Below are 13,632 nucleotides of genomic sequence, written 5' to 3' on the forward strand. Positions count from 1 at the left end.
TAGGGAGAAATTCTGGGAGAAAGTGAAGACTACAGTGAAGATAAAGAATGGAGATCAAGTGAAGATCTCATGGACTATTGGGATAGTTTAAAACAGTATGAGAAGATGCTGATTGAAGATGAAGACTTGAAGACTGAAACTTCAAGTGAGACCAAAAGGTCTGATGATTTTAAATCTGACAATTTGTGTATGTTTGCAGGTGAACCACGTAAAGAAGGACAATTTTCTGATATTGTCATGAAGAAGGAAGAAGACAAGCATAATCTAAATTATGTTCTGGAAGAAGATGAGATAGATAGATCTCATATACAATTGGGGAAAGATATCAAGCAACTAGGTGAAGGGCTTGAGGAGATTGAAGAAAGGACCATTGAAGAATTTCTGAGTCATAAAGTGAACTTGGAACAGTAAGGAGATATGATGGCTGAAGCATCAAGTGAGACCATAGGGTCTTATGTTTTTAAAAGCGATAGTTTGTATATGATGGCAAGTATTGCAGGAGAAAAGCAACCTTTGGAAGATATCTTCAGAGGAGATGAAGATCCGGAAATAAAAGGTGACAAAGAAAACTTTTCAGAAGAGGAGGAATTTGACTGCATACAGAAGGAAAAGTCTATGGATGAGTCTATAGAAGCTTTCATGGAGGAGAATGTTAATGAATATGAGGAGATCAGGATAACTATGGGAAAAGAGCTACAAAGGGACAACAAGGTAAAATGTACTGAAGAAGAAGGACATCTACTGAAAGCTGTTAAGGAAGAATAAGTCTATGCAAAAAACTTAGCAAAGGGAGAAAGGACATCTGATGATCTATCCATAACAAAGGAAGGTATGGAAAACTGTGTGAAATTTCCAAAATCTACTCCAATTGAAGTTATTGAGTTATATAGAAAATTAGATTTTCAAAGAAGGGAGTTGGAAAACAAGGAATAGATGTTCAGGATAGATTGTTGAAAACAGAAGACCAAAGAATTGTCATGAATGATAGTCATAAGGAAAAGGAGATGGATATGAGAGTTTAGCAGATTGACACTCCAAGAGAAGGAGTTCACTATGGTGGGCAAGAGAAGGAAGGAATCATTAGGACAGTTGGTGTGGAAGAGAGGCTAATGGACAATCTCACGAATTCTTTTGAGAGTTCTAATCAGCATACTTATGTGCTGACGGAGGAGAAAGGAACAAAACAACAAACTGAATTGTTGCCATAGGAAAATAAGACACAACAGCCTTGTGTTTTTTAATTTTAACAAACTCTTTATGAGTGGAGGTTTAGTTGCAGATGATGAAGGAGATTTGGCACAACTAAGCCACTTAAAGATGAGAGAAGGAGATTATATGCAAGAATCCAATCAATGGAATGAATATGTTAAATCACTGGAAAGAGTGTTGAATAGTCATGATTTAGTCATGAAAGAGGGTAAGAATGATAGGGAGGTAGTCAGCATAGGAGTCACAACAAAATTTGGAGGAAGCAAAGCAAAAGTTTGAGCAAGCAAGGTAGAAATCAACAAAGCAAGTAAAGCAAGAGTCAGCATAGAAGACAGCAACAACAACCTGAAGCAAAGAGAAGGAGATAGAAATATGAAGCAGAATATGAACCAATCCAAAGATGTACTAGAAACAGAGATTGAATAAATGTGGCAACTGATCATGAAGAAATTCAAATGGAGAAAAATGATAGCAACAGGAAGAAAGATCAATCAAAAATTGAACCTGATTGACAAGAAGAAGAAGATGGAGCAAAAGATAGCAAAAGTACAGCAGCAACAAGGGAACAAAGCATGTGGACAGTTACAAAACAAAGTGTGGGATCCAGGAAGACGAAGACCAGAAGACACATGATCAGGAGATCATGAATATTTTCTACTTTGGGAGTCTGATGCAGGAGCATTCACCTAAGGGAAAATCATTGTAAATAATAGCCATAGGGGGTCATGTATTTTTAGGAAATAGTTTTCCTAAGTCTCAAGTTAATGTAATATCTAGGCCTTTAAGTAATTTAAGTAGATATGTGAGAGGAAATTGTAAGTTCTCTAGAGTAAATGAGGAGATGAGTTGCAGTAATGCCAAAAGAATCCAAAGCCAACTATAACTCTGAAACAGTTGCATGATTCGAGGACGGGAGAGAGCTTTTAGGAATTAATTGAAGTGAACATAGTGGACAGAGGATTTACGAGTCAATTCAGTGGATATAGGAGTGGAACGAGGATAGTCCAACAGAACTCCTGGCATATAAGTAAGCCTATGGGCAGAGTCAGAAAAAGAGGGCCACTGATAGTTGAAAATCAGGCTTGTGTGAGACCGAGGAGTCTCGAATGTAATATTTTCTTTTACATTAATATATACAGAGTTTGTTCTTGATTGTGTCAGTGTAATGGGGATTATTTCATGAATGAATTACTGTGAATTCATAGGCTCTGCAATAATTTGCAGGAAGAATTCTGAAGGACGCATAGGAACAAAGTGATTAATAGGAATCACAATGGAACATTGAATCCATTTGAAGAAGCAGAGTAAAACTCTAAAGAGAAATAATGAAGGTATATTTTGCATAAAAGCAAGCTTTGAGAAAGTTGAGTGGCGGAAGTAGACAACAGCGTTCTGAAGAACTGCACAGAGCAGAAGAACAAGATAGAGAGTTATAATGGATCTTTGAATCCATTCAAAGGAGCAATTAAAGTCCAAAAGGACAGTGATTGAAGGAGTACACAGAGTTAAGTTCAAACGAGAATGAATTGAGTAGTAGAAGAACAGAAAGCTGGAACCTTGTGAAAACCCAAAAACCACAGGAAACATTGAAAATGGTGGAAAAATTCTAAGTAAAAGGAACAAGTGGAAGGGCGAAGATTGATGCTTAGGAACTATTAGACCTGGGAAGATCAACAGCTGAGATCAAATCAGAACTAGAATATCGCATCACACTAGTTCAGTGGAAGAGGAACCAGCCTATGGAACTGCCAAGCTCTGATAGGACGATATAACCAGACCCGAAGCTCCATAATAGCGGATTTAAATCCCTATCAGGTCTGAGAATATAATCGCATCGGAACTTCATGCGATGAAGAGAAGCGCCATTAGCCGATGATCAGAGTTAACAAGTATTGGTAATTGGAGAAGGCAGAGTTCGGAGCGACAGTGCAGAGAGATAGTGATGAACCAGACCCGATGATATTTATAGTCACAGTTGTAATAGATTTGAGTTCCGCTATATATGGCCCGGTGTGGGATTTCCTTTGTATTCCCGTATTCCGTGTGTTTGGAATAAGTTGTTGTGCCGAGCCTTTTAAGGCTAGAACATAGATTTAACGACTCCGATAGTCACATATCAGAGTCAAAGGGGTGATGAACCACATATATAGTAAGGTTGGTGAGAATGCGATGGCCGATTGCGATGAGGTTTAACCTCGGGGATTGTGCAGAATCCATATAAAAGCGGAGAAAGGTATGTTATGTGTATAAGTTCCTTTGTAAATTGGTTATAAAGGGATTTAGCACCGATATGTAATAATGTGTGTTAATATATATAACCAAGGTTATAAGAGGTGGTTATGTGTATGCGGTTTAAGGGATATGTAAAGGTGCATTGCTGAAGGGTTTTTAATTCCGATAGAAGGATTCTAAAGGAAGACTTTAACAAAGTCATAAACAAAGGCTTGAGTCTTGTTTAAAAGACCGGATAGAGAGTCTTAGGTGGGTGATTGGTTCTGATACAAAGGAACTGTATAAGAGGGCCAAACCATTGATTTTATGAAGATTTGACTCCATTGCAGAGTCAATTACCTGGGACAGTTGCATTTATGCAGATTCTTGCATACTGTGGGTATATGCGGGGTAGCCCTCCACCACTATGCAGACAACCTGCAACCACATGAATTCTCGTCTTACTGAATAGAGCATTAACATAATAGTGTCCTGCAACTACATCAACGACTATATTTGCACAACCACCCTCGTAAAACTACTTACGTAGTAGCAAAAAAAATTCCTAAATCATAACTAAGAGAGGCAAAGCCTTTTGCATATTCATTTTACCGCACATCACCCTTTCTTCAAACAAATTGAAAACATATTTTATTTACCACTCCTGTTTACGCAAAAGACCCTAAATCTCCCACGCATACTCTATCCTCTACACAGTGAACTTTCCACACAACTAAACAATACCAATTACCAAATCGTTTGTCAAATCATAGCACTCAATATGGAAAGGACCTCAACTTTCCCACAGATTGTCAATCCTCTGCACGAGGAAACATAATAATATTATTTCAACATTTGTTTGGCCCACCTTGGCCCCCTTCTTCCCTTAGAGGCCTATGAAAACAACTTGCAACCACATCAATTCTCGCATCATTGAGAAGAGCGTTAACATAAGAGTGATAGTGTCAAGGCACACACCAACGCAATGGCCACTCACAAAATTACTTTTGTTGAGAGTTCTTTCGGTAAAAATCTCATTAGAAACAACTTAACGACCTTTTTCAAATGATCTAGTGTGGTTCATCTTGTACAAGATGAAGATGAACCACCCTAGATGGTTTGAAACGTGACGACAAATTGTTTCTAATGTGATTGTTACGGAAACAACTCTCAACAAAATTACTTTTATTTTAAGTTTAAATGAATTTCAAGCATTATAAAAAACGAAAAATAAAACATCATACATTAGTGGAATTAGGTATCATCAAAGCTTCCTCAACCAATAAAAAATTAGAAATAATATTTACCCAAAATTTGAAAATATTTTTAAATTAATAAAAAAATAGAAATATTAAGCATTTTCCCAAAACTATAGTCTCTTACAAAGTAAAGACCAATAAAATGTAAAGGTACTATTTTAAAATATTATTAGTTCAAAAGTCTTCTAACAAGACTCCTTTGTTTGTGGCACTCGAACTAGATTGTTGTAGAATGATAAAATATGTAACAGCTTTTGATTAAATAAAATTCCCTTGTTTTTTCTCGGGGAAAACTAATTACTAATTATTCTAGAAACAAAGAAAAATGTTAATAATTAGATTTGCTTTTTCGAAGTATTAATAATTTTAAAACTCTATGTATTAAAAAGATACGAGGATGTCAAAGCCCTCCTAATATAAACAATTTAAATAAATTTCTATCGCAATTAAGAAGAAAAGGGTCGGATAATGAAAGGCTTGATTTCAACGGCAGAAGATGACAATACACCCGATCAAGATGATCTAGGCTTTGGCGTTTAGAGGATCCCATTTCTATCACATGAAGAACCGATATGCCGGGTAGGACGCCTTGCCGTATGGGGCAAGAAGCAGCCGTTAGGCATAAACAGATTGATTGGCGCATTGTAGCTATGTCAAATACAGCTAGGCGCAATCTTTTTCCTACTGGAATTTGGGAAGTTTTTGTTTTTGGTTTTCTATTTTATTTTATTTTTTATAATTTGCTTAATTAAAGATATTTATTCAAATCATAAATTTGACAGTATTTAAAAAATATTAAATATTAAATTATATAAACAATTAAAAAATTAATTTAAATAAAACCAATCAAAATTTAATTATAATTATTTTATCAAATATTCTCAAAATGATTTACTTAAAAATATTATTTTATTCATGAAAACAACATTAGCGGGTCTCCATTGAACACCAATTTCTACACTAATAAATGCACAGGTCTACAATAGACCTAAAAATCCGAAGGCACACAATTTATTAGTCATCAATAATGCTTTGAATGCGAAAACACTACCCAACTGTACAGACGAGCGCACGCATCCAACGTGTCCATTCATTTTAAATATAGAACTCTGTAAATTCAAAGAACTTGCAGAGGCATATGGTTTGGACACCTACATAGGCGTAGAATGGATACTAATAAACGCAGTTACTCTAAATTTCGAAACCATGTTTTGTTTTGCATTAATTGAAATTATAAGTTTGATGATTAAATTTTTGATAATCTAAATGTTTAAAATTTTTTAGAATGCTAAATTTATATATTAAAAAGACATTTAAACCATATAAATCAAAATTTTATCACAATTTTATTTTACCACAAATTTTTTTTTCCCTTACTGCAAAAATTCTCATGAACTCTTCTTTTACATGATTTTGTGATTTTTAGGTTGCCACGGTAGCTTCAAAGAAAATTCGATATAGCTATTTGTTTTGGTTAAAATTCAGGGAAGTCTGACTGCATGCTTATAATTGGCGAACTACACGGGTTGTTTCTCAACTCTCAACGTCACTTTTGAAAACAAATGTAAAGACTTTCAGTTTCCAAAACGATATTAAACTCAACTTCTTTGACATTTTATTGTTCACAAATTATTTTAGAAGTAATGACCATACACTTGCAGATTACATATAGCACTGCATGAAGATAAGGGCTTGTGTGCATCGACTCGGGTCACATGTGATGTGGATTCCAACACAACTCATGGTGAGAAGTTGACAGAGTATACAGGCTGTTTAGTAGTAGGGTCGAATAGTCCAAAGTGTTTCTCTGTCTCGTCGCCTTGCTTCAAATCCTCGTTGAAAAGCGCGAAAACATATGTGTCGATGCTCATTCCTGGCCTCTTTGGTGTTCCTGCATTCGATAATACATGTTTAATAAGATTATTGTTATAGGTCTGAGCATTCTCAATGGTGGCCACATCCGCACCAGCAGAAGGCCATCCACTTTCGGCAATGACGATCGGGATGTTGGGATACCCCGAGGCTTCCATGGCCCACAAAAGAGTATCAACCATGGCATCGAACAGGTTGCTGTAGCTGTGATCTTTGTCTGTCACCGGCGTAGCCGTGGGCTGAAAGAGAGCGTAGTCCAGATGGATGTTGCTTGGGTCGCCGACGTAGCTGAAATATGGATAGACATCCGCCATGAAGGGACCGCCGTTCTGTGACAGAAAATTCAGTATTTGGCTCATCGTGTCCTTCACAGCATCTACGAAGACTCCGTTAGACGGCGGGTAGCCGCTGCTAACATCCATCCTGTGGGTGGTAGAGACCTTGATGCTATTCTGCAGATTAGCGTTCTGGATCGCAGTTTGAATGTTGTTCATGGCCGGAACAAGATAGGGTACGTACCGAGCGTTGTTCGGGGTTATCAAAACTTCGTTTCCCACTGCAATGTATTTGACATTGGTGGCGGGATAGAAGGGCACAATGTTCTCGTTAACCCAACCGTTTGCAGACTCTTGGCTGGAACCTATGTTCTCCAGTTCGTCGTTAGCGACACCCACTATTACATCGATACCAGAATTCGCGAAAGCTTGCAGTACAACTTTGTTTTCCTGGTAAATTCTCGTTTTCCCAATGTTGTTGGACTTCATTAAAGTTACCACCTCGTCTGCAGATGGAAGTTTGTCTGCGTCCATGCCATAGTCCACTCCTATTTTATCACCATCTGCACACCGAATTCAATTAAATCAGTTTAATAGAGCGACAACATTGAACTTAAATATTTGAATAACAATCCTATTGTATGAAGCATGTATCAAAGTAGGAAGGAAAAGAATGCAATATCATGTTAATTTACCTGCGAGAATTAAACAACAGAAGATGGCCACACATCCAATTAGGAAGATCCTAGATTGGTCTTTAAAGGCTGCCATTTTTATCACAGGAAATGAGAGGATTGATAAATAGCATGCGAAGGCGTTGTATTTATAAGGAGCTCGATTGGTCTGCGAATGGATTGAAAATTCAAAATCGATAGGGCAAGAACGATGCCGTGCCGTATCGGACTAGCTCTGTGTCGTCTGTTGGATATTTTTACATGGGGAAAATACCAAAAACCAAATAAACAAACACACAGAGGCAAGCTCTGTTTCTACACTTTCAGGATCTTTTGTGCAGAAGAAGACTTAAAAAAAAATTCACTGAGAGACAGAGTATTTCACCACCATAAGAACATTCTATTCATTAAAACCTGATGCAAAGATTTACCACTGTAAAATCCTTTTTATATTCACTGGTGTGAAAAACAACTTGCTGCTGTAATAAAAAGATTTACATAAGTTTACTGCTGTGAAAAGAAATTTACACAGAGTTACAAAAATCGCTCCACCATTTCCTTTATGCACTGCTGTGCAAAACCACACATGGTTTTTCGCTATTCCAAAAATTACATCACCTGGTTCTTTATCTTTTTACACACTGCTGTGTGTTTTTCTTTTACTGCGCCATCATATTTTTACGCTGCTGTGAACACAAGTTCTTTTCCTCCCGTGTGCCCCATAATAAAAAAAAGTCAACACAAAAAAAACTAACTTATTACATACGATTTTTGGTTTTAATACATGCCGTATAAAAAGTATATAAAAAATATATGTTAAAATGTGCCCATAACCATATTTATGATATCCACCTAAAACTATGTAGCAGCATTAAATTTCAGGACTATTCTTCCACGGCGGTCAACCAAAAACTCTTTCACTCCACGCAACATTTAATTTGATGCAGGCCCGTGTGCAGGTTTAATCAATCAACGGCTAAAAGGAGTGGAGCAGATCGAACGGCAGATAATGATATCGGAAGGCCAACAAGTGCTGAACATTAACCCCCGAGATTCTTACGTTGCGTTACGTCAGGGGTCAACCACGCGTCAGCTCCAAATTGTATCGGAGCTCCTTCCCGGATTATTCCTTCGTCGGCAAATCGCTCCGAGAAAATCCGGTGAACGGTTTCTGGCTTGGTTCACGGTTTCTGGTGGTCTGCGTTGAAATTATATTTCAACACTCCCCTTTAATTTCAACAGCTGGGCATTCAGTCATACCCAGACACTTTCTCAAAAATTCAAAGCTCTTCTGATCAAGTGGCTTTGTCAAGATGTCTGCTACCTGTTCTTGAGTCCTGCAATGTTCTAGGACAATTTCTCCATTGTTCACTAATTCTCTGATGTAGTGAAACCTTGTATCAATGTGTTTCGTTCTCTTATGAAACACTGAATTCTTTGACAATGCAATAGCTGAGCTATTGTCACAAAAGATCACTGTCGCTTTTGCCTGCTCTTGGCCTAAGCTTCTCAACATTCTTCTCATCCACACTGCCTGACATGCTGCTGCTGTAGCTGCCACATATTCAGCCTCTGCTGTAGACAATGCTACAATGGACTGCTTCTTAGAAGCCCATGAAATGGCTCCTGAACCCATATTAAAAACATAACCGGAAGTGCTCTTCCGATCATCTACACTTCCAGCCCAATCGCTATCTGTGTACCCAACCAAATCTGAATGTTCTAAGGCATGATATAAAATTCCAACCATTTTGGTGCCTTTGACATACCTCAAAATTCTCTTTGCTGCCTGCCAATGTGCCTCCTTTGGCCTCTCCATGAACCTGGAAATTAAACTAACAGCATACATTAAATCAGGCCTAGTAGCTGTTAAGTACATGAGGCTGCCTACAATACTCTTGTACAAACTAGGATCAAAATCCTTGCTGTTGTCCTCTCTGCTGAGCTTTAATCCCATTACTGTGGGAGTGATGGCTGCCTTGCATTCTTCCATCTTAAATCTGCTCAAAATTTGATTTACATATCTTGCTTGAGATATAAAAATTCCTTTTTCATTTTGATCTACTTCTATGCCTAAGAAGTATCTCAAGAAACCCATATCAGTCATTTCAAATTCATCCTTCATGACTGATTTAAAATTCTTAATGAGCTGATCATCATTACCTGTGAAAATAACATCATCAACATATAAGACAACAATTAAAATCTTACCATCCTTTTCTTTGATGTAGACTGTGGGTTCTCCTTCACATTTGTCAAATTCATTATCCAATAGATATGAATCTATCCTGCTGTACCATGCTCTTGGCGCTTGCTTCAGCCCATAAAGAGCTTTCTTCAATTTGCACACTTTGTGCTCTTCACCTTTCTTCTCATATCCGAGAGGCTGTTCCACATAAACCTCTTCCATTAACACTCCATTTAGGAATGCTGACTTCACGTCCATTTGGTAGACTTTCCATTTGTTTTGTGCTGCTATGGACAGCACTGCTCTCACGGTTTCCATTCTTGCAACCGGGGCGAAAGTCTCCTCATAATCTCTCCCATACTGCTGCTTGTACCCTTTGACAACCAGCCTTGCCTTGTGCCTTTCTATCTTGCCTTCAGCATTGCTCTTGGTCTTATAGACCCATTTTACACCAATGACTTCTTTGCCTTTTGGTAACTCAACCAAATCCCATGTTTTGTTTCTCTCTATGGCATTCATCTCCTCATCCATAGCTTCTATCCATTTCTTATCTTTAATAGCTTCTTCAAAATGAATAGGATCATCAACATGACAATACAAGGCAAATAAGGAATTCATTCCTTCTTCATAAATTTCACTTAGATTTCTAAACTTCTTACCTCGTTCACTTGGTGTGCAAGTGCTTGAAGATGCACTTGAATTTCCTCCTTGTGGTGTGCTTGGAGAAGCACTCTCATTGATCCTCAATGGTGTCCCTTGCTGTCCTTGTGTTGGCGCTGCTGTTTGGGGATGCATTTCAGCCACCTCCTCTTCATCTTCATCATGAGACAAACAGTGTTTAACATTAACTGTCTTCTCTATGCTTCCATCCCAAGCTTCCTCTTCAATGAATTGAACATCTCTGCTCACAAAGAACTTCTTGGTAGATGGAATGTACAGCCTGTAGGCTTTGGATTCCTCACTGTATCCAATGAAGATGCATTTCTCCCCTTTGCTGTCCAACTTCCTCCTTAGCTGATCTGGTATGTGTGCATAGGCCACACATCCAAAAACTCTCATGTGGGTGACTCCTTGCTTTCTCCCACTCCATGCCTCTTCTGGCACTTTGTTCATGACTGCTTTTGTAGGACACCTGTTCAATATATAAACTGCACAATGTACAGCTTCAGCCCAATACTCATTTGGCAAATGCTTTGCCTTCAACATGCTCCTTGCCATATCCATGATGGTCCTGTTCTTCCTTTCAGCAACTCCATTTTGTTGTGGGGTGTACCGAGTTGTAAACTGTTTATGAATTCCATTTTCTCTACAAAATCTTAGGAATTCCTTGGAGATATACTCACCTCCTCTATCAGTTCTCAATACTTTTATGTGCAGCCCGCTTTGGTTCTCCACAAGTGCTTTGAAATTTTGGAATTTCTCAAACACTTCACTTTTGTTTTTAAGGAAATATATCCAAGTCTTTCTTGTACAGTCATCAATGAATGTCAAGAAATATAGGCTGCCAGCTAATGATGGAGCTTGCATTGGTCCACACAAATCTGAGTGGATAATCTCTAAGGGTGTCTTTGCCCTTATGCTTTTCCCTGATGGAAAACTCTCTCTATGTTGTTTTCCCAAAATGCAGCCTTCACATAGGCTGTCCGGTTTCTCTATCAATGGTAATCCCTTTACCATTCCTTTTCTGCTCAATAAGTTTAGACCTCCAAAATTTAGATGCCCGAATCTCAAGTGCCATAACCAGTTCTCATCCTTTGGCACGCTTTGGAAGGCCTCTTGGGTGACTGCTGCCATTTCCCTTTTGTTCTTCATGTCTGCCCTGATCCGGAGAGGGAACATCCTGTTCCTTGTCATCTTCACTTCAGCAATGCATCTTTTGCTGGGTGGTATGTCCATGATGGTGCACACATCATTTTCAAAGTAAACATTGTAACCCTTTTGGATAAGCTGTCCAACACTCAATAGGTTACATCTCATTCCGGGGACATAGTATACATCTGCTATGGTTTTCTTTTCTCCTTGCTTTGTAAATATTTTTATCTCCCCTTTTCCCATAACAGACACTTTACAATCAGTTCCTAGTGTGACCTCTGATTTCAAATTCTGATTTAAGGCTGAGAAGAGGGCAATGTTTCCTGTCATATGGTTGCTGCAACCTGAGTCTAAAAACCAAATGTCTTCACTATGTGTTTCAGCCATGTTACAAGCTAGCAGAACATTATTTTGACTGCTGTTTTCTCTTGTAACATTTGCATTTTGTCTGCTGTTCATATCATGTTGTTTCTTTCTACAATCACTTGCATAATGTCCATACTTTTTGCAATAATAGCATTGAACATTAGATTTATCATACCTTTGTCTTTGAGCATGAAACTGTTCTCTTTGTTGGCTGCTGCCTTGGCCTTGGTTCTGATTTGGATTGTTGCCTCTTCCTTGTGCATTTGATGAGTTGTTCCTTCCACCTCTATTCTGGCTTCTGCCTCTTCCTCTTTTGTTTCCTCTGCCTTGACCTCTGCCTCTTCCAAAGGACATCTGGGTCTTGAAGGCTTGCTCAAGAGATGAGTTTTCATTCCTACTCAACCTCTGCTCATGTGTTATCAGTGATGCATGTAGCTCATCAACTGAATAGTTTGAGAGATCCTTTGTCTCTTCAATGGTGGTGACTATTGCATCAAACTTTGAGGGTAAGACCCTCAATATTTTCTCCACAATCCTTCTGTCTTCAATGGTTTCTCCATGAGTTCTCATTTGTGTGATTACACCAATCACATGAGTGAAGAATGAGTCAATGTTATCTGACTCCTTCATGTTCAAGTTCTCAAAATCCTTTCTCAGCAATTGTAGCTTTGCTGTCTTCACTCTCTCCATGCCTTGATAGGCTGTCTTGAGGGTTTGCCATGCTTCATTTGCTGTCTTAGCTGTTGCTAACCTTGGAAACACACTCTGGTCTACTGCTAGATACAACATACGGGCTTTCGAATCCTTCTTCCTATTGCTCTTCAGCTGATCTTTCTCTCCCTGAGTTAGTGCATTGAACTCAGTTTCATCTGCTGGTTCTTCAAAACCTTCCTCAACTATTTCCCATAAGTCTTGAGAGGCAAACAGGGCTGTCATGGTTATTGCCCAGTAGTCATAGTTTTTCCCATTAAACTGTGGGAGCTGGGTGTTAAACAAACCCATACCAGTGCTTGTGCTGGCCATTCCTTGACTGTGTATTTAAAACACTGACTGTCTCTTCAATAACACAAAAAAAAACTTTTGAAATACCTGAATCCTTTGATGTCTGAGTCTTCTGTCTGCCTGAGAAGTTTTGCTGCAGCAACAACCTTCTCCCTTCAGCTTCTTTGTCTCCTTCAAAGAGCCTAAGCCAGCTCTGATACCACTGTTGGATATTTTTACATGGGGAAAATACCAAAAACCAAATAAACAAACACACAGAGGCAAGCTCTGTTTCTACCCTTTCAGGATCTTTTGTGCAGAAGAAGACTTAAAAAAAAATTCACTGAGAGACAGAGTATTTCACCACCATAAGAACATTCTATTCATTAAAACCTGATGCAAAGATTTACCACTGTAAAATCCTTTTTATATTCACTGGTGTGAAAAACAACTTACTGCTGTAATAAAAAGATTTACATAAGTTTACTGCTGTGAAAAGAAATTTACACAGAGTTACAAAAATCGCTCCACCATTTCCTTTCTGCACTGCTGTGCAAAACCACACATGGTTTTTGCTATTCCAAAAATTACATCACCTGGTTCTATCTTTTTACACACTGCTGTGTGTTTTTCTTTTACTGCTCCATCATATTTTTACGCTGCTGTGAACACAAGTTCTTTTCCTCCCGTGTGCCCCATAATAAAAAAAAGTCAACACAGAAAAAACTTACTTATTACATACGATTTTTTTTGGTTTTAATACATGCCGTATAAAAAGTATATAA

At 38.2% G+C, this 13,632-nt stretch overlaps 1 protein-coding gene across 1 annotated transcript; it reads right to left on the minus strand.

Annotated features, from left to right (window-relative positions):
• Nucleotides 1-6,257: 6,257 nt before the first annotated feature.
• On the minus strand, nucleotides 6,258-7,625 carry LOC149184275 (glucan endo-1,3-beta-glucosidase-like). The gene is made up of 2 exons (XM_089418878.1): nucleotides 7,522-7,625; nucleotides 6,258-7,389 (listed from the first exon to the last, which is right to left on the minus strand). The coding sequence occupies exons 1-2, from the start codon at nucleotides 7,595-7,597 to the stop codon at nucleotides 6,419-6,421; spliced, it is 1,047 nt and encodes a 348-aa protein (XP_089275004.1). The 5' UTR covers nucleotides 7,598-7,625; the 3' UTR covers nucleotides 6,258-6,418.
• Nucleotides 7,626-13,632: the final 6,007 nt, after the last annotated feature.

Source organism: Pinus tabuliformis, chromosome 3_2, assembly GCF_031772625.1.
Source record: "Pinus tabuliformis cultivar Carrire ecotype Pingquan chromosome 3_2, CPIR1, whole genome shotgun sequence".
Lineage (NCBI taxonomy): Eukaryota > Viridiplantae > Streptophyta > Pinopsida > Pinales > Pinaceae > Pinus > Pinus tabuliformis.

Coding starts and splice junctions, on each gene's coding strand:
- LOC149184275 (XM_089418878.1), bottom strand. CDS start 7,597: ATGGCAGCCTTTAAAGACCAATCTAGGATCTTCCTAATTGGATGTGTG. Junction 7,390..7,521: donor CTGTTGTTTAATTCTCGCAG/GTAAATTAACAT, acceptor TTCGGTGTGCAG/ATGGTGATAAAATAGGAGTG.